The sequence below is a fragment of the Kogia breviceps genome, chromosome 5 (genome assembly GCF_026419965.1).
Source record: "Kogia breviceps isolate mKogBre1 chromosome 5, mKogBre1 haplotype 1, whole genome shotgun sequence".
Classification (NCBI taxonomy): domain Eukaryota; kingdom Metazoa; phylum Chordata; class Mammalia; order Artiodactyla; family Physeteridae; genus Kogia; species Kogia breviceps.
Genome location: NC_081314.1, coordinates 81,484,945 through 81,506,040, shown reverse-complemented (window position 1 = coordinate 81,506,040; position 21,096 = coordinate 81,484,945). Strand labels below are relative to the sequence as shown.

The window sequence follows — 21,096 nt, the reverse complement described above, 5'->3', positions numbered from 1 at the left end:
GAATGGTGGTCTGGCAGGAGAGTCTGATGGGAAGCCTGAGGGGTCATGGGCAAGAGAGATTGGGGAACAGGGAGAGATGGGGAACAGTGAGAGAGCTGGGAGCTTCAGAAAGCCATGGATGGGGTGTGGGCAGCAGAGGGCAGGGCACAGCCCCGGAGCTGCCCTGGCGGGGTGGGCAGAGCTGGTCCCAGCTGTCTATGTGGCCCTGGAGAAGTCACGTGCCCTCTCAGAGCCTCAGTTCCCTCTGCACAGAGAGTGATGGCTTCTCTGGCTCCCAAACATCTAGGCGGTGAGCTGACGTGGGGAGGATGCCACCCAGAGCGAAAGGAACTCTAAGGTCTTGTCAGATAACAGGGCACACCAGGACAAAGCAGCCATCACCTGGTGACGTTCAGGAATGAGGGTAAAGTCAGGGAGACGATTTCCTGACACCAGGAGCCTCAAGGAGGACATGAGCCTGAGTAACGGGCTGACAGCGGGCACTTAAACTGGGGTGTAGGCACAGGGGGAGTGGCGGTTGGCTGATCCAGTTTGGGGCTGTTGGTCCCAGCTGGGTCTTCTCAGACAGACAAGTTCACATCCACTGGTAGGCTCCCTTTAGACGCACCAGAAAGTAGCAAATGGTAGACTCCATCCAGGGTTGCTGACACCTGGGTTCTGAATCTAACGTGTAATTCGTTTACCTATTTGATGGTGGTTTATTAAAAACAAAAAAGAAGGAAAATCTTCCCAGATCCCAGGCTAAGCCCTCGTGCATCTTGTTTTTTGTTCCCCCCAGGACGTGTTAACATCCTCCGATGGGAGAAGCTGCCAACAGATTAGTATTTTTCATGGTGTTCAAGGAGCTCTAGCCCTGAAGATGTTTCAAGGATAAAAACTGAAAATAGCTTTCGAAAAGCCTGCAGTAGCACCCTGTCTCTTGGAGATTCACAATCTGCATTTATGTGCAAAATGATCTGAAAAGCACAGCAGGAGAGAAAACTTTGTTTCAACTTTTTAAACCACAGAACCGCTCCCCCCAGCATATGCATACCCCCATGCCCTCATAACCAATATTCTGTGGCTTTCACTTTGACATACATTGGCTAAATAAACAAACCACCTGCTGTAAGACTATCACCATCCGCCCTGGCACAGTCAACCAGTGTGGTTGTAGAGGTAGTATTACGTATGTCCTTGGTTATCTATTTGGTATGTCCAAAATCGGTTGTCATTTAAACAGCTCTTGAGGAAGACTTTAAGCCTGTTAAAGAGACAATAATCCATGGCATGAATAGAAGTATTTTAAATCTGTGAGAAAACTCACAGTCCAAGAGTCAAGTTAACTCACACACACAGAGTGTACTGGACACGCTGCAGACAAGCATTCTCGGGGCCAGACACAGCCTTATAAGGTGGCCTGACATTTTTTCATGGCCCCGGCCACCCTCCAAAAATATCCAGAGACAGAAGAAGAGTGGGAACTGACCTCCCTGAACGTTTCAAAGATTAACAAGAAGGCTCTCCATTAAACAGGAGCACTAACACCTGCTTCACGACCAGCTCCAAAATCTCTCATTTCAAAGCCAGGCAGCCTGCAGGGTCCCACCTGGGGAGGTCTCCCAAGCCGGAAGAGAATAGCTGGAGCCTCAAAGCATGCATCCAAGCTGGGTTTTTTGCTCTAAAAAGTGTTATTTCCTGTACCCCTCCAGAATATGCTTTAGGATCAGGCTGCCTTTAATTTATATGGACAATAGAAATCTGTGACTAATTTGCTATAGTGCGCCTTTCTGCCCCTTCCGCGCCCTTGGACCGAAGCTGTGTTCCAAACGCCTTTTGACTCCCAAGGCCCCGGATCACTTGTGAGGTGCTGCCCCCCAGCGGGACAGCCCAGCTACGACAACACGGAGGCGGAAATCACCTTTGGGTTTTAACCAAGTCCAGCATCTGGAATTGCATCTGGATTGCACCCACGAAAGTCAAAGATAGATGTGGAAGCACTGCCGTTGTAATAAGTCCACGTTCTGGAATTAGTGAACAGAAAACACAATTTCCAAACATAAGCAGATTTATGAAATGGGTACTAGGTGCTTAAGTATACTGCCTCACACATTTTATTTTTGCTCAAGTGACTTTTAAGGTGAATTGCCTTTTTGTGGGAAAAAAGATTATTTTTGGTAATGAGACCTACCCCTATAACAGTAAGGGGTATCGGGGTATCTCTCTAAATTTGAAAAAAAAAATTAGTTTCTTACATGTTTAAAATAAAAATGTTGGTCAAAAAAAAAACCCCACACAGCTCTCTCTTCTAACTCTGGATCCCAGTTGCCGGCAGGGGAATGTTAATAGGTATGGCTATATTTGCTAATAGTTGTTTAGAACAGTTTCTTCACCACTAAACTGTGTAACAACGAACCAGTCTATTTGTAATGCTGGGATAAAAAAAAAAAAAAATGAGGAATTGCAAAGCTAGTCTCCATTCTGGTTAAAGAGGACAGAACAACACAGCAGTATTTTCGGAATGCTGTGTGTAACAGTAGGTCTCTTAATTATACCAATGGTAATTCCTCAGGCTGGGGCTTATGTTAACATAGTACACATAATTGCCATAAAATATGACAATGACAAATTACAAAGCCCTGGCTGGTTTCCCATTACCACCCTAAGATTGAAAGGTTGTATTTTCTGTGTAGCCTCTACTATTAACTTTACCTCTGTTCTTCAATTTCAGTTGAAATACTTTTCTCTCTCTTCATAAATGAAAGCCTGTCTCTGAAGCAGATTAAACTCTACGTGAGGAGAGAGGTGGTCCTAACCACCGTGCTGGTAATATCTGTGACCAGACAGCGTTCAGAAAGAAAATGTTCCTCTTTGGAACAAAGATCACTGTCCTGGACAAGGGTGACAACTCTGAGAAAGACCTGGCAGACTCAGGAGGGGGCATGTCCCTGCTGGAGGCACCCTGAGATCACCCAGAGAAATAACTAGAAAGCGACCGGCACAGGGGCGCATCAGCACTTTCATTTTGAGGTGAGGAAATCTAGGGTCTAGTACTAGCAGGTCAGCAGTAGCTGAGCTGAGTACCCTTCTCAGTGTCATTCTGCCCACTTGTTACTGTGGACGTCAGTGTGTAAAGCAGTGCCTAGGATTGCTCTGTATTTGGAGCTGTTTTCAGGAGGAGGTACTCAACCACTGGACCAAGTACTGGTTTTATTATAAGATGAACATTGCTGGGCAACAGTATTTCCCCCCTCAACTTACATTAGAAAAGTTAGATTAAAACACACACAGGGGCTTCCCTGGTGGCGCAGCGGTTGAGAGTCCACCTGCCGATGCAGGGGACACGGGTTCGTGCCCCGGTCCGGAAAGATCCCACGTGCCGCGGAGCGGCTGCGCCCGTGAGCCATGGCCGCTGCGCCTGCGCGCCCGGAGCCTGTGCTCCGTAACGGGAGAGGCCCGCGTACCGCAGGAAAAACAAACAAACAAACAAACAAAAACACACACACACAAACACTGTAAGACAAGGGACCTCAATATTTTACTGATTTTTTATTTTTCTTGGTCACCTATATGAGGAATCTGTCTTGTCCTTCTGCAGCCAGGTTGGAGACTGGCTTGGTAAGCTTGAAGACTGACTGGTAGGAAGAATGACTTTTTGGAAACCTCTTAATATAATGTTTATTTTTCCTGTAAGTGTAGAACCATTAATGAATAGCAGAAATAGATTTTAAAACCGTAAAGAGCTGGAATCCGTTCACAGAGCTGAAACTCTTCCGTAATCCTACACCACCATTCTCGGGCCAATTCAGTGTGAAAAATCACTAGACTCACTGGTCAGTATTTCAAATCCAGGCAGCGCACACACCAGTTTATTTTGAAATGCAACACAGATCAGCATTTTATGAGTACAACTTATTACTACATTAACATTATCAGGTAAAAACAGCTTCCAAATGCATGCATAGAAAGTTAAGCATGGTCTTTGAACTCCTTATTTCTAAATATACAAAAAATACATTTAAATTATATAATTTTAGTGAATCAAAGACTTATAAAATTACAGTTTTGGTTTTCCTAACATAGAAAAAATATAAAAATGACTATATATATGGTCGTATAATTTTTTTACCCAAATTTCAAAGGAGCAGTAGGTACTGATATTGTCTTACAACGTTTTATCTGAAACTCAGAATTGAAAATAATTTGCAGGTTGTACCATATCAGTGCCAACCTTTTATTATAAACTAATAACCAGAAACATAAGTGGAAGTGAGGGCACAATCTCTTCACATGGCTTAACGCTACACTGTCTAAACCCTTCCTGTTGGAAGTTTGCTCCAGAGGAACGTTTTCATCAGGGAGGATGTGCTTTGTTCCATGACTAACTCTCACAGTGCCTTTGATGATAGTCAGTACATGTTAAATGAATGAACCCAACCTTAGCAAATAGAACACAGCAAGATGCGAATTAGCAGCTTGTGTCTACAAAGCACTACTGCGTACCTCAAAGAATTTTCTGCCAGAAGGTGGTACCCGAAGGGGGGGGGGGCGGATCTGAAACACCCAATCAGGTGGGGGGCTGGGCAGTTGATGCCTTTGACTGTGCCCTGAAATGAAAACGGTAAGTCTGACAAAATACCCACCAAAACACCACTTTCCTCATTCACACTTTATAAGAAGATGTGACATCTGGTGGGGTTAGATGTTCTCAATTCATAAGAGAACACCACCACTTCCAAAGAGAAATGAATTCATGTTAGAGATAAAGAAACCAGTTACTGAGTGAGGTGACTGAAGGACACAGTGGCATGGATTACTTATCTTCAACGAGCATTTTAAATGTTGATGGACAAAAATGCACACTGGGGTCGAGACCCTTTTTGAGAAGGGAATTGTTCGCTGTGTTCTTGTTGCCGAAGTTCAATTTGATGCATAACCACTATTTGTGAAAGGCTGTTTTTCATAGTGACAAATTATAATAGAGAGGCCCGAATAAAACCCCCAAGCCAGCAATCCTGGAAAACCTGCATTTCTCATCCCATCTTCTACAACTATTCCAAAAACAAATGAAAAAATCTTACTCAAATTAATAATAAGGCTAATATAACCCAAACTGATTCTATTTTATAGTAGAAATACATTTTGGAAAAATAAAAAGCATGAAAAATAATCTTTCCCACATATTTTGTTTCTCAAATACAAGAATAGATTCTAATCTCAACACGCCCAAGTTAAGAGTGCTAACTTTAAGAAGCAGAATTTTAATGTGTAATTCAAAAATAATTTATTACACATCTACCTGCATTAAATTTTAGGCTGCATATTTTCTTCTCATTTTCATCTTAATTTTCAAGCTTCTATGAAAATAAACATTTAAAAATTAGTTTTCCATTACGACTTCTAATATTAGCAACTATATTTTAATTGACAGTCAGTAAGCTAGACTTTTACAGATCAACCAATTTAAAAAATGGGGGGGGGAGTTTGCACAAAGAACATTCTGTGTTTAAAATCTAATGCACGTCTAAACTTGGGCTTTACATTTTTATCCAACTCTTTCTTGAAGAGCCTTAAATGCACAGTTTAGCAATTAAAGTATGGCGACATGATGTTAATTAGACAATGTCCATATGTCCAAAGTATTTCTTGGCTGATCCAAAATGTGGGGACAATACTACTTTTAGCTCATGACTGCCCAACTGGAACATTTCACTGCCTCTGGACTTACAACTTGGTGGGAATTACATAGGACCATAATTAGGAAAAGTATCCAAACAGAAGAGATGAATGAAAATGTAAAAGTAAATAATAAGGGCATATAAAACCCATTCCTCATGGTTCTTCCAGACTCCATTTTTAGAGTAACGCCTTCCATGTGCTTTCGTTAATGGATTCTTTACTCCTGTGTGACTAGACTGGCGTCAGGTCCCTAAGTAAGAATTGCTCTTGGGCAAACACCTTACTCAGGGGTGTTCTGAGAATGGTACTGTGAAAGGTACTTGTCACTGACTAGTGACTGAGCTTTCCCTTTCTGATAACTGTCATTTTGTTAAAATATGATTGAGGCTGAGCCCCAGATAAAGTAGCTTCTCTACAATATACACGTACTTATTAAATTCAAGCACATTTCGTAGTGGCAGGCAGTAATGACTCGATTGAGAACAAACAAAAGGGTTCTAGCTGTTTTCTGATTACAGGCACTACTCCAAAGTTTCACAGACATATATACATTGTATAATTCATTCACTAGATAGAGGGGAAGGTCCCAGCCATAACTTCAGAGCATTCCAGAGAACAAATGGCTTCCAGCATGCAGTCAAGCACTTTGAGAGGGAATGCTAAACACACTGCAGACTGAAACATAACTGCTGCAAGCTGGGCATTGAGTGGGCACAACTTCATTACTCAGACTGTAACGCTCAAGTATTTAGTATTACAGATCTTTATTTATCAGACACATGAAGGAAACAGGAGGATAAAAAATGCCAAATCGCTTTCCAGCGCCATCATAAATATTGGGAACTTCTGGTTGAAAGAACATGCTGAAATGGACCAGCAAGGATGTTTTATGTAACAGCTTTTGTTTGGTTTTTTATAAAATCCCAGGCCCATGTGATACTGGATTTTGGGTTTTGTTTTGTTTTGGGTTTTTTTTAGTATTTTTAAAAAAGTTCTTACTTATTTTCTATGAAACGTACTGGGAACAGAAAAAGTCTGCAGCATCTTTTGTCATTGGAAAGTTTGTTTCTGGGGGTGTGCAGGAAGCAGGAATTATTCAAATTTCTTGTGTTCTTCAGTATGAGAAAGGACCTTTCTTCTCTGGTGTATCATGTGGAAGTATAACTGGGGAAAAACTGGAAAGAAAAGAAAGAATTCATTAAGGAGATGATTTAAAATCACATTTTCTATGTAAAGCACATGGACTTGAGGTCCTCTCTCTCTGACCACTTTCTCTTCCAGCAACTAAGGAAGGTAACAAAGTGGGCTTGGAGAGAGAGGAAAAGCACAGAGGGACTGACTTTCCTGCTTTAGCCGAGGGGGAAGGATAGTGTGGACTGGAATGACAGACACTACTGACACTACCATTACCAATCAAGATGCCACAGAGCCGCCAAATAATACTCTTTACACGCTCTCATATTATCTTCACATTTATTCTCGGATTCCCCAACAACTAGGGGAAGAGTTCTAGTGATGGAGTTATTATTCCTGTTCACAGAGGAGGAACTCAAGCCCCAGAGAGGGTGGGCACGTGCCTGGGGTCTCATAGCAAATCACTGACAGAGTCAGGACCAGGCTCGGGGCTCCTGACTCTTAGGCTCGGCCTCTCTGTTACTGCTCTGTCATCAGGGAGGATCTCCTGAAAGTACTTCCAGAGAAAGGCTGTTCTTTGAGTGGGAAGACTGAAGAGGGGGAGGAACGCTATGACATTTGATCTGAACACCACTAAGCCGGGTTTGGATGAGGAAAAAGTCCATATGAAAAGCAAGCCCTTAGGCACGGGAGATTCTGTTCTTGGTCATTTCATAGATTACTTTAAAAAGGACTGGTTCTCAAATGAACAGGGTGGTCCTGCCTCCCTAGGGACTATTTAGAAATGCGGGTGGGGGGATAGTATTGAAGGGGGTAGATTACTGGCATTCAGCACAAGGGGCCAGGAATGCCCAAACCCACAACATATGACAGTCCCCTATGACTAAGAACTGTGTCATCCCAAATGCCTATAGTGTCCCTGCTGGGAAATGCCAGTTTAAAACTACCGGACCTTCACAAGGTTACTGTAAGCTGGGGGTTCAAAAACCATGTGAAAAACTCCAGTGAGATGGTCTTCGATGTACACTATCCCTCCTTCCTTCCCAACCGCTCCAATCTCTATTTTTTAGACAGTAACCTGTGTTTTGGGGGAGGTAATATCTACTACTGCCAACTCTCATCTCACAGTTTCTTCCTTTTTAAATGGATTCCAACTTGGCCAAATGTCAAATGATCTTCCCAAAGTACTCCAAGACATCAGTGGGTGTGTGCACATAGATCTGATAAACTGCAGAGGAGGCCCCAGTGCCGAACTGGGCTGCCATCCACTCCACTCACTATTTGCAGGCAGGAAGTTATTCACAGAAAAGACCCAGCTTGTGCATAAAATTCAACAGTGAGAGAACTATTTTGGTATGAAAGCCAGAAAATTTGACAAGCTCTATAATCTAAAAACTGGAAGTAAAGATATAATTAAACCATAAGGAATGCTAATTGTAATCATTTGAAAACGTGTGGCCAGTCACATTTCTACAGACCTACTTTAGTAAAGGGAAACTTTGAGGCAAAGTACACTAAGGACTTTTCCACTGGCTGCATTTGTTATTACGCCACTCATAAGGTGGCTATAGCCCCACAGGCTCTGAGGGAGGACAACGATCCAGAAGCCATTCATTAGGCCCTTAGTGGCAGCAAGAAGGCCAAGGACACCTTCATCCCCCAGGCAAGGGCCTGCTGGCTACAGAGGGTCAGGGGTCAGAACTGGAGAGCCGGTAAGGCCCTTTCATTTTTTTTACATCTTCCAGAGGTTTCTCAGTGCCCAAGAGAAAGGAATGTGTGGGGGAGGCCAGGAGAATGGGGGTACTTGGGTTGGAAATTCTCTTCTGCTCTGAGAGTGACTCCCTGGTGACCAGAACTTGGGTGACACCGTCTCCAACTCATTACCCACATGTTCACACTGAATCCAACTACAGTGGCTGAAACAATTCCAGATGCATGGCTACTGCTTTTAACTACACTGAAAATCTCAACCTGCCAACAGGCCATTTAGAATTCTACCCTCTGCTCTTACAGTTCAGGACATGGAGGGTGGAGATGGCGGCTGTGCACGTATGTGTGTCTGGCATGGAGTGTCGGAGTCGGGGTAGGGAGCTGTGCGTGTCACTGGACCCATCTTCCTGTAAGGAAATGGGCTCTCTTAAGACTTGAAGGCTGAGAGCAACTGGAAATGCTGTGCTTGGGGCAAGTTTCTTCTGTTCCTCTAAAAATCAGAGGTGCGGTTATGGTTACTGACAATGTGGAGAGTGCCCTCCTTCTTGGTGCCCTCACTCTACTTACTCATTGTTTCTCATTTCTCTCAGCCTTTAAGGCTATAGCTAACTTTCTACAGCCTTTTAAAGGCTATAGCTAACACCCCTATAGCTAACTTTCACCAATTTGTACAAGGATGGGGGAGGTGATGTAAACAGGACTTAGATGTCTACTGAGTCCTGTGGATACTGTACATACTCATACTGCATCTGCAGCAGAGGAGGAAAAGAGCATCTTGCAAGGGACTCCAAAGCACCTCGATATGAGAAAACTCCCAGGGCTGCGGCTCATGGGCCACACACAAAATGGGCTATGTGTGCACCAATGCAACATCAGGTCAGGACCATAATGAAGAGGTGCTGCTTTATGTAAGATATGTATATCATTAACTTCCCATTAAAGAGGGTTAAAAGAAACGTAAGTTGTAGAAAGGAAACCAAATTTGGTAAAGAAAGCTGCACATCAACAGCAACCTCTCCAAACTCTGCATTTTCTTCTCATAAATACCGTTTTGGAAAGTTGGAAATGTGCAGCTGGCTGGAATGAACTGTACAAACTGGTCTCAATATTAACAACCTAAACTACTGAAAACATTCAGGGCCATTGGCTCAGGCCAGAAGCATAGTGAGTGCCAGCAGACACAAATATGGTCTGCATGACCATCCTCAGCTGGGGTGGCGAGTCAGGGATTTGGAGGGAACCTTTTAATCCCTGTCCTTGTTCTACAAGAGTTAAGCTGCCTTAGAAGTGAAAGAATACAGCTTTTAACCAAGCCAAGTTCTCTTATCAAAAAGAGGCTGAGAATGGAAGAAGGGGGAAGGATTGAGGTAAAAGCAGACATCTGTTGAGAGGAGAGCGCTGCCCTACTCCCTGTAAGACAGCTGGCTCTAAGGTCTGTGTTTTCTCTCTTTTCTCATTTAAGGCCAAGAAGGACAATCCCAGAGAACTGGGCTTGTTTTCCTTCAGGAATCCTATCATCCTATCATCCTGTGCTTGACCAGGCCCCTTCGCTACCTTGAGAGGTCAGCAGGCAGAAGCAAAAGGCCGGGCAGCACTGGTTGCCCACCAGAGCACAAAAAAGACTACGAGGTGCAGACAGACATGGGCTGCCCTGGAGAACTGCTCCTGGAATAAAGCCCCTCCTTCTCTTCAACAGACAGAAAATCTTGCAGCAACTCTGAGGTAGGGGCCCCAGATTTCTGTCAATGACGCAGCACCTTGTTATTGGTTTGATTTCATGATATTCTCCTTGCCCCTTTCCCAGTTACCCAATACAGCATCTATCGCCATTCAAAGACTTATGTTGAATTTAAATAAATCCTGTGGTGCTCGTCGGGATATTTGTTAGTTTGGGTGTGGAAAAACTGCAATTAGAATTGCTGCTCCAGAGACTGGAAATGAAACTCTAGGGGAACAAAATTAGAAAGGTGAAAAGCTCTAAGTTAATTTTTATTACTTAAATTTTTACACTCTTCCATATTTATCTTTTGTTTGAAAATCAACTACCTTTTACATTTGAACCAGAGAGGAGGACTTGATCATTAATAAAGAGTAGAAAAAGAATCATGTAGCAGAACTGCATCCAAGAACTTCTCCAAGATAAATGTTCATATGAAATCGGGGTATGCTTTTTTTCTCACAACGCATTAAATGCAATTTTCCGCAGGGGGACACAAACATGTCACCTATGATTGTTAGGATGATTCACTCAGTTAATGCTGTGGGCTGAAAAAAAATCCAATCCTCCAGTCTGAATTTAATCTGAGGTTTAGGGGAGAACATAGCATTTCACAGACTAAAATAAGATTCAGAGTCACAATGCCTATGGAAGTAGCTAAATGAGAAGAAACATTAGCTTTACGTGTCCTTGGGTAAAACAAGATCCTTTTGGATATGTGGAAATCAATCACAGGATTGCAACTGAACATCAGAATTTGAGAAAAGGAGTAAACAACTCTTCCTCAGCAAACATGGCTCATTTCAGAGAAGCCTCAAACATGGCTTTTTCTCTCTGTTAATGTGCTGATAGGCATGTTTGATTATCCACATATTTAAACCTTCAGAAGTGCTATTAAAATCATTGGAAACCATCCAGAAGATAACACTATGTCCTATTCAGATGGCTTTGTTTATTTCCAAACAAGAAAATAAGAAATATAGAAAAAATAATCTATTTTTATTTTATTTGTTTCTAGTTAACTACCAATTCCTTAAAAGTGAAGTAACTGTCTATTTTGATACAGTAAAAATCTCTTTATAGTGTTTTTCAAATACCACAACAAGCAGTTCTCAAGACAGAAAAACTCAAGGTAAGGTCTTTAATGGCTTTTTTTTTTTTTGCTTTCCACTCAGTACTCTCCTCCAATAGACAGTTAACCTATCCTGGAATTCACTGTTTAAAACACACACTGAGAAGGACTGCATTTTGGCAGCTGTATTGAGAAGGGTTCATCTTTATTCAATTACTACCAGAGAAAATTTCCTCTGACAGTCGGCATTCAACAAAAACCAAAGCGTCCCCAATAAATTAGATTTATTGGGGTGCAAAAACAACCAAAGGCATTTAACTCTAGTTACTCTTGAGCCAATTTTTGAAACATAAATAAATATATGCATAAACATCTACTTACTTGGAATGTAGGAGATCATTATCAGAATTAGGAATGCGTAATAGTCAAAAGAGAAATTGTATTTGTTAGGTAAACTGATGGAGTACAGGCCAGACTGTCTGACAAAGGGCAAAGCGGCATATATTGTGAGCAATTCTCCTGACACTCCCATTGGGTACAGCACAATGAAAAGCGTGTACCTAAAACAAAACAAAATATTCATTACTGAGGTTCGAAGCCAGCTTTAGTAGAAAGATACATCCCCACCTATACTGATTACTTGGTAGAAAGCTATCGTTTATACATTTCCCTGTTTACCCACTGCTTAAATTCAGATTTTACAAGCCAGTTTTTGAAAAGGGCCAAAGCAAGTATGCTTCTGAATGTTCTAAAATAAAAGAAATGTGTTTGGTCAGCCTCAAAATTTGGCCTAAATAAACAACTCTTCAAAACAACTCCCTAAAATAATTGAGATGATGCCAAATATTGGTAAAGTGGGGGCACTGAGTCATGGTTTATACTGAAGGGTCCTGCCTCGTGGGGTGGGGCTGAGTTTGGGGGGAAGGTGTTGGAGCATGGTGTCCAGGAATCCCTACAATGTACACCAAAGTCTGGTCTGTGGACTGAAAAAAACAGCACATCCAATGTGTGTATACTGTTACAACTTTTCAAATGCCTGTACATGCTATTGTGAAAAATAAAATATATCCTAATTTTAAAAGACATTAAAAATTTTTATAAGGCTTTAGTCATTACATAATTTTCCAGTCAAAAAAACCTACAATTACTATCACATGGGTGAGTCCACACAATTTTTTTCACTTTAAAAGGAGTTCCTCAGGTTTCAAAAACAATTCAGAGAGGTTCATCCTATGGAACTAACTGGAAGCCATTCTGAGGTATAAGTATTGCTAAAGAAATCATCAGCTCAGGTTTTAAAAAGTCTTTGGCTGTTTGTGGCTGACAATAAATACTGGGCTCTAAATGTCCAGGTACAGGAATTGTGCTGAGAAATCTGTGACAAAAGAAAAACATGTTCTCCATTGCTACCTTCAGCCATGCTGAGGAGGATGGTGGAAAAGGAAGACTCTTCCATGGGCCACAGAAGACAATGGACAAAAGAATCTTTCTCTAATTGTAAAATCAGGGTTTGGTCAATAAACTTTCCTTATAACCAGGATAGACAGCTTTCACAAGTCTGCCCAGCTTGGTTAGAAACTGCTATATTTTTCCCATTCTCCCCTTTTCCTAATACAAATGTTTATTGAAAAAAAAGAAAAGAAAAAGGAGAAGTTCACATGCTTGAAATGTTGGAGACATTTGGTTTATGTCTCTGTTTAATCACTAGACTCATAAATTGTCTAGGAACCATTGTTTTTTTCCTTTTATGAAATGAGGAACTTTGACCCCAAGGATAATTTTGATCCTTTGGCTTTGTCACTCCTTCCTGTAGTCACTTCTAACTCAGAAAACTGCTCACAACTGTGTCACACATTAGTTCAGATAATTAGATGAACTATCAGTCTTTCACACAATTCATAACAAATATTACTGCTAAAAATAATCAAAGCAAACTAAACTGATAATATGCTAAAGCTGCCATGTAACATTTGTTATTAGTTAAAAAGTAATTTAAGAGTTATCTTGTTGGCAAAATTGAGACAAGAATTGGACTTGGTCCAAAATCCATCAAAATGGCAGAAGCTCATCAGTAAAATTTTCTATGGACAAAAAAGGGATGGTATATCAAATCTCTTTTGAATAATTTAACTGAAAAGAACTGATCCTAAGGAAATAAGTAGAGATAAAAAATTTAAAAGTGTTTCTATTAATCAAAGTTAGGTACAGTCACTTATTCTGATGAAATCTACAGACCAGATTTCTACCTAACCCGTCTCACACAATTTCATATTTATTTACTTATTTATTTATTGGCCACGCCACACAGGTTGCAGGATCCTAGTTCCCCGACCAGGGATCAAACCCAGGCCCACAGCAGTGAAAGTACCAAGTGCTAACCACTGAACCACCAGGGAATTCTCACAATTTTATTTTTAGAAATAAAAAACAATATTTAGGCAATAAAGGAAAAATACAGTGATAGATCACTTCAAAAGTTAGTCTTCATTCCCTGTACTTCTTTACCTGGCCCATTTGATGAGGTAAGGCAGATGGTTTAATAGACTGAATGTATAAAAGGAGTAACGGATAATTTCTGTGATTGTCCAGGCAATAACAAACAGGAGAACACTGTCTTCACTCTGTACCTGTAGGAACAGGAAGACAAAAGCAAAAGCAAACACATAAAACATCTTAACAAAGAAACACTCACCATGTGGGGAGCTGGGTCCCTCAGCCCCCTTACAGAGCTGGTGTGTTGAAGAAGTCGACACAGTCCCTGGTCTTTATCCTCAATGGCCATAGCACAGCACAGAAAGAGCTTACCACATAAAGGAACACATGCATGCCTATGACAACAATTGTGTAGAGCCAAGTGAGAAGGAATTTGGCTTACTGATGAGTATGAGAGACAGGGAGGGGGAATGATATGAGCTGTAGCCCACAGGGAGAAATAAACACGATGAGTGAGTTTCTGCATGTTCCTTTGCTGACCTAATGTGGAGAATGTGAACTGGCGTTAGTGGGAGCCAAGAATGGTTAGGTAAGACGGCAGAAGGGTGAATTGATGGAAACCTTGGGTTCCATTAACAAGAATGTTAATTTGATTTGCATGACAACTTGGAATCCAAGGAAGTTTCAAAGAAGGGCAATATAATGATTAAAACACAACTGAAGCTAATTCCCTGGGCAGGATGAATTCACATGAGGGAGGCTGGAGACCAGCTACGAGGCAGGGCCCATTTATTCTCTCCCACTGGTGACTTCTGCCCCCAGATGAGGCCTGGTTTAACTCAAGGATTACAGAAGCTTCCATGCTGATCACAGGAGGTGGCTAAAGCCAGAAGAGCTTTGGAATACTTAGCCTCCTCTGAAGTTGTTTTCATGCTGAAAAAAAAATACACTTTTTAAAAAAAACTTTAATCAATTAATTTATTTTGGCACACTGGGTCTTCGTTGTGGTGTGTGGGCTTCTCTAGTTGTGGTGCATGGGCTGTAGAGTGCACGAGCTCAGTAGTTGCGGCACGTGAGTTCTCTAGTTGTGGCATGTGGCATCTTAGTTTCCTGATCAGGGATCAAACCTGGGCCCCCTGCATTGGGAGTGTGGATGGAGTCTTAACCACTGGACCACCAGGGAAGTCCCCAAAACAATATATTTTAAAAAGAGCTCCTTATGTATGTTTTTTAGGGGATGTTCTCACTAGATGCCTTAGACTGCAAATCTTGCATGAAAATTTATTACCGTGGTATTAACTTTCAGCACCCCCTCTTCCCACCCCACCTAAGTTATGATGATCCTTGGCACTTGGAAACCAATAATAAGAAACAACCTTGCACACCAATTCACTTATATTTTCTTACATCCGAAAAGAGCAGTTAGAGAGTTGGATGTGAATAAGAAATTCCACTGAGGAAATCAAATAAATTTCAATTACAAGATGGATGTCTCTGTCTTACTTCTAACATCTAATACAACAAAGGTATGGCATTCTAACCTTAACTTTTGCTTCTCTGCATTTGCAATGTTAATTTAGCACTTACATTCTTCCTCAGAAAGTGTACCTGGAGCGATCCACCTACACAATGAAATAAGTAGCATTTACATACCTATTAACTAAATTGTTCTCACAAAGAATTTCATAAATCCATAGTTACTACTCTCTAAAAATAATAAGAATTTTATACTGTCAAGAGCAAGAGTACTTTTTGTTTTCCTGGCACTCTTATACTAGCTAAAGTAAAGCAAAAGCTAAACCCCTCTAAAGCTTTCATGTTTCATTTTTCAGTCTATCCCCAAATCCTTGCTTAAAACCCATTATACTAAAATATAATTTCAGAGCACACTTTGCTTTTTGATAGAATTTGTAATCCTCCTCATCTTAAGGAGATATGTTTTTACAGCTATGGGCTGAAGCCTTCCTTAAAGACCTTTGGGTTAAACAGGAAGTTCTTCTAATATTCTGCATTGTAATCGTCTTGAAAGCAGGGAGCGTGTTTTATTCATTTTTGATTCCCAAAAGTACTTTGTGATTTTCACAAGTAGGAGCTCAAAAGATATTGCTAAAGCAAAACAATTCAATCATAATCAGTTGCCTGCTTTTTGATACCTGATATTAGTTTCTACATAGTCTTAGAGGCCTTCAAATAAGGGAAAAGCAAACAAACAAGCCCCCCACCCCGCCCCCGCCTCCCACTCTGATCCAGCCTGCAGGTTATTTGATTCACTGTTCCCCCCACTCCACCCCAACTGGACTTTAACCAAAAGAACTGTAACAAACTCAGACTCAGGATGAATGTGAAAACAGTCTTCCCAGAATCCAGCTGTGAAGACCATGTCACAATTTTAAGAAGACTAAGGATGGGGAAAATGATCATTCTGTACAAAAGATATCTTCAGATCAATAGGAAGTATAACATGTTATTAAGAAGGGGCTCACATAAAGTCAGAGATCAAGCTTATCTAATTTGCAGATAATTATCCAGTAACAAAACAGGGGTAGAATGGAATTTGTTAAAACCAGTAAGATCAATGAGCAGGTTTGGGCTAGGTTGACCAAAAATGTCTTGAAGCCATGTTTCAAAGCTGCATGTTCACAATCATGGCACAAATGGGGGAATGGGCCGGGGGCCGCCTGGCTGGCCAGGAAATCTTCCTTTGCCTGGTGCGGTGAGCTGCGTGTTGGACCCTCCACACTGTAGACAGCAGGTTTCAGCCCCCTGCTCTACAAAGGGAGAGGAGGCGTGGGGAGTGGGTGGCTTGTGTAATTTAGCCAAGGGAGTTTACATAGAAATTCAAGCTGGAGAAACAAATGGGTGCAAGAGAAAAACCTTTACACACAAATAGCATCATCTGTTTGACTTTAAAAGGCTCAGGGAGTATCAGTACATGAAAAGCTGTCATTTTTATTACATTCAAAGAAAAACAAATGGTGCCAAAACAAATCGCGGTTGTAGAAACCCTTTTCTTCTTAGCATTTTAGAACCTACTGCTTACCACTCTGATTATTTCAAAGAAATCCCCTCATCAGGCTTTCTCTGGTAGGTGTTCTTTCCTCTTCTTGATACTCTTTTCATTTGTGAAGAGAAGAGATTTTGGTAAAATCTCGGAGGTGAGAACTAGAGTCTGTTCTTGGCAGAACTGTGAAGAGTATGTTTATCTCAGTCTCCTCTGGTTGCCATAATAAAATACCATAGTCTAGGTGGCTCAAACAGCAGAAATGTATTTTCTCGCAGTTTTAGAAGTCCGAGTTCAGGGTGCCAGCATGTTTGCTTCCTTGTGAGGACCCTCTTCCCGACTTGCAGCTGGCTGCTTTATCACCACATTCTCACATGGAACGTGAGAGAGAGGGAAGTTCTCTCTAAAAATATGTAAAAGGTATCATGTGCAAGGATATTAGTGCCTTAGAGGCATGAATCTCATTGTGAAGATCCCACCCTTACCTCATCTAAACCTAACCACTTACCAAACGCCCCCCCTCCAAATACCATAACACTGGGGGGCTTAGGGTTTCCACATATGAATTTTGGGGGACACAATTCAGTCCACAGCGTCGTTTCAGACCAGGTGTTGGCAAACTTCTGAAAAGGGCTAAATAGCAAATATTTTAGGCTTTGTGCCATATGTGGCCTTAGTCAGGTATTCTTTTTTGTTGTTTTTCTACACCCTTTTAAAAATGTAAAAACCATCACAAATTGCAGGCTACATGTAGCCTACAAGTCAACACTGTTTTAGATCCATTTGACACCCCCCAACTTTCCCTGTCTGTTAACCTCTACAAATATCATTCTTCAGCCTTCCTTTGGCAGACTCTGCATGTGTGTGTGTGTGTGTGTGTGTGTGTGTGTGTGTGTGTGTGTGTGTGTGTGTGTGTGTGGTGTTTTGCTGGGGGGTGGGGGAGGCAATATATCTATAACCAATGGACGCTATGGAAAAAGGAAGTAGTCTAAAAAGAATACATATAGGCAAGTTTTTCATGTTATGTCATCTTAAAATCTTAGTAATCTCCTTATGTTTGTGATAAAATATACATAACTTAAAATTTACCATTTTAATCATTTTTAAGTGTATATTTCAGTGGCATTAAGTACATTCACCATGCTGTGCAACTATCACCACCATCCATTTCCAAACTTTTTCATCAACCCAAACAAACTCTGTACCCATTAAATAATATCTCTCCATTTCTCCCTCCCTCTAGCCCTTGGTAACCACTACTCTAAGTCTTTAAGAACTTGCTCATTTCACAACACTGTAAATCAACCACACTTCAATTAAAAAAAAGAACTCGCTCATTCTAGGTACCTCAATTAAATGGAATCATGCAATATGTGTCCTTCTGTGTGTGGCTTCTTTCATTTAGCATAACGTTTTCAAGGTTTATCCATGTTGTAGCATTTATCAGAATTTCCCTCCTTTTAAAGGTTGAATATTATATTGTACGTAAATACCACATTTTGTTTACTGATTCAACTACTGATGAACATTTGTATTGCTTCTACCTTCTGGTTATTGGAATAATGCTGCTGTAAACATGGGTGTACAAATATCTATTTGAGTACCTGTTTTCAATTGTTTTGGGTATACCTAGGAGTGTAATTGTTAGAGCATATGGTAATTCAATGTTTAGCTTTTTGAGGAACTACCAAACTGTTTTCCACATTGGCTGCACCATTTTACATTCCTACCAACTGTGCAAAAAAGGTTCCAATTTCTTCACATCTTCACCAACACTTGTTATTTTCCTTTTTTCTTCCTGACAGTAGCATCCTAATGAGTATGAAGTGGCATCTTGTCGTGGTTTTGATATGCATTTCCCGTAACTAGAGATGTTGAGCATTTTTTCATGTGTTTGTTGGTCATATGTGTATCTTCTTTTGAGAAATGTCTTTTGCCCATTTCTTTTTATTTTTTTCCGGTATGTGGGCCTCTCACTGTTGTGGCCTCTCCCGTTGCGGAGCACAGGCTCCAGATGCGCAGGCTCAGCGGCCATGGCTCATGGGCCCAGCCACTCTGCAGCATGTGGGATCTTCCCGGACCGGGGCACGAACCCATGTGCCCTGCATTGGCAGGCGGACTCTCAACCACTGCACCACCAGGGAAGCCCTTGCCCATTTTTAATTTGGAAGGGGAGTAACCTCTTTTTAATAATTATGATCAATAGCAGTAAAAATAATTATACCTAATAGTTACTGTACTCATATTATCTGCCAAGCACTTTTTACATATATTACCTCTTCGAATCCCCATTTTACAGATGAGGAAAGTGAGGTTTACAGAAGTTGAATCCAGGTCTTGTCCCAAAACTCTGAACAGTTCTGACTTGTCTTCTTGGGCTTTAGACATACACACACACTCCCCTGTTGCTGTGGGGAGAACATCTCTCTTGCAATTGAGGATGGGGAGGTGAGGGAGAGACATAGAGATGGTAGGTGTAAGAGATGGATAGTATGATTGGAAAATCAGTTACATGTTGTAAATAAGTAAGCTGAGCAAATAAATCAATATATTAAAAAATGGACTTCTCGCTGTTGGAATCGGTATTTACAAACATGGAAGGGAGAACACTAGAAAGAACACCAAGATGTTGAATTGTAATTGGAGGAATCAGTATGAGCTCATGATTTTATGTATATGTGTGTGTGTGTGTGTGTGTGTGTGTGTATACACATATACACATACAGCGATGTAAATACTTTTAGATATACATGTGTATGAGTATATATGCATGTGGATGTATTGATACATATATGTATATAGTAGCTTTCTCTACTGAGAGGACCAAGAAGCAATAACATCCCAGTAGCGAGGAGCACCTCAACTACCAGATCTTGGTTCCTAAATATACCATCCTCCACTAAAAGGAACCAGGTTCCTTGGCATAATGGCTGATTCCAGGGCTGGGGCAGGGGAAGTACAAGATGATTCTGGAAATCTTTTTATCAGAAAGTAAGGAAATGCTCAAACAATGATGAAGACAAGTCAAAAGGACAAGAAGAAAGGGTTCCCGCTGACCAAATCACAGACAATTTTAGCATCAAAGTAAATAACAGATTACAATCCACTGGATTATATAGGAATTCACAAGTCCAAACTGATATAAATAAAATAAATAAATGAATAAATGAGAGAAAGGGAAAGCTATTCCTTACAGTAGGATGCCAACTAATACATGGAAAAGAAATGACGGAAGCAGAGAATCACCATTTGGTAACCATCACAGAGGTGGCTGATGGAGACCAGGAATCATTCCCGAAAAATACTGATCAATAAAACAGGGAAAATGGTGACTTGAAGGTGGAGAAAGCTGGCAGGCACCAACAGAAGCAGATGATTGAGGTCAACACCACCAGGGGTGGGATGGGTATAGTCATGGTGCTGCCACCTCATGTGATACCCTGAGAAGAGCATGGCACCATTTCTCTGGTATTTCTGCCAAGAATGCATGGCTTGAACTGGTTATGAGGGAACACTGGATGGATCTAGGCTGAGGGTCACCCTACGGAAATTAAGGCCTATACTCTTTAAAAACTGTTAAGGACATGAGAGAAAGATCAGGACTTCTTAGTCTTAGACTGATGGGTCTAAAGAGACCTGACAACTCATTGTATATATGGCAACAACCATGTTTCTCCTTTCCCTGTGTATCCTGGTGCTTAGCACAATACCTGCAGCATAGAAGATACTTAGTAAATATGTGCCATCCAGAAAAGGAAAAAAAAGGACACTGTTTAGACAGTTAGTGAAATCTGAAAGAGGCCTGTGGATGGGACGATAGTACTGTATCAGTTTTGGCTTCCAGACTGGAGGGCTGTTATGCAGGTCATGTAGGAGAGTGTATGAAACATGTACTTGGGTGACAGGACATCATGTACAGCTTGCTCTCAAGGTTCAGAAAAAAACGATTGATAACGGGTAGATAAATACAGAATAGGTGATAGGAATAGGAACAAATGTAGTAAAATGTCAGTAGTCGGGGAATCTGAATGAAGGAAACATGAGAGTTCTTGGCACTGTTCTAGTTCAAATTTTCTGTAAATCTGAAATTACTTCTAAAGAAATTATTTTAAAATATCACCTGAGAACTAAGCAACCACTTTGGGGACATAATTAGAAGCAAACTATATCATCTGGTTTCTAAAAATTGCTTTTGATATGAAGCCTCTAAATTTGCTGGAAGAGGCGGGCTACATAACCATAAAAGAAGATATAAGAACATTTATAACAAAAACTACCAATAAGAGCACACCTGAGAAGGAACAACAGGTTTAATGCTGACCCTAAATTTGTATGGGCATTCCTATTGTCTTACACTGTAAGTACCCCAAC

The 21,096-nt window shown here is 41.1% G+C and overlaps 1 protein-coding gene and 1 long non-coding RNA gene across 5 annotated transcripts in view; one reads left to right on the top strand and one right to left on the bottom strand.

The window, feature by feature from the left end:
• Positions 1 to 3,513: 3,513 nt before the first annotated feature.
• HACD2 (3-hydroxyacyl-CoA dehydratase 2) overlaps positions 3,514 to 21,096 on the bottom strand; it is a 101,661-nt gene continuing 84,078 nt past the window's right edge. For both annotated transcript variants that reach the window (XM_059064416.2, XM_059064415.2), the window contains exons 5-7: positions 13,797 to 13,918; positions 11,673 to 11,851; positions 3,514 to 6,833 (exon numbers count right to left, since the gene is read on the bottom strand). In XM_059064416.2, coding sequence (XP_058920399.1) covers positions 6,751 to 6,833; positions 11,673 to 11,851; positions 13,797 to 13,918 — 384 coding nt within the window. In that variant the 3' untranslated portion in view covers positions 3,514 to 6,750. The remainder of the gene's footprint in view (positions 6,834 to 11,672; positions 11,852 to 13,796; positions 13,919 to 21,096) is intronic.
• The window catches only part of LOC136794259 (uncharacterized), a 43,526-nt gene continuing 32,196 nt past the window's right edge, over positions 9,767 to 21,096 (top strand). For 2 of the 3 annotated variants that reach the window (XR_010840744.1, XR_010840743.1), the window contains exons 1-2: positions 9,767 to 9,869; positions 9,965 to 10,224. This is a non-coding gene — a long non-coding RNA (uncharacterized lncRNA). Of the gene's footprint in view, positions 9,870 to 9,964; positions 10,225 to 11,285; positions 11,332 to 21,096 lie in introns of those variants that run through there. The other variant, XR_010840745.1, reaches the window with a different exon arrangement.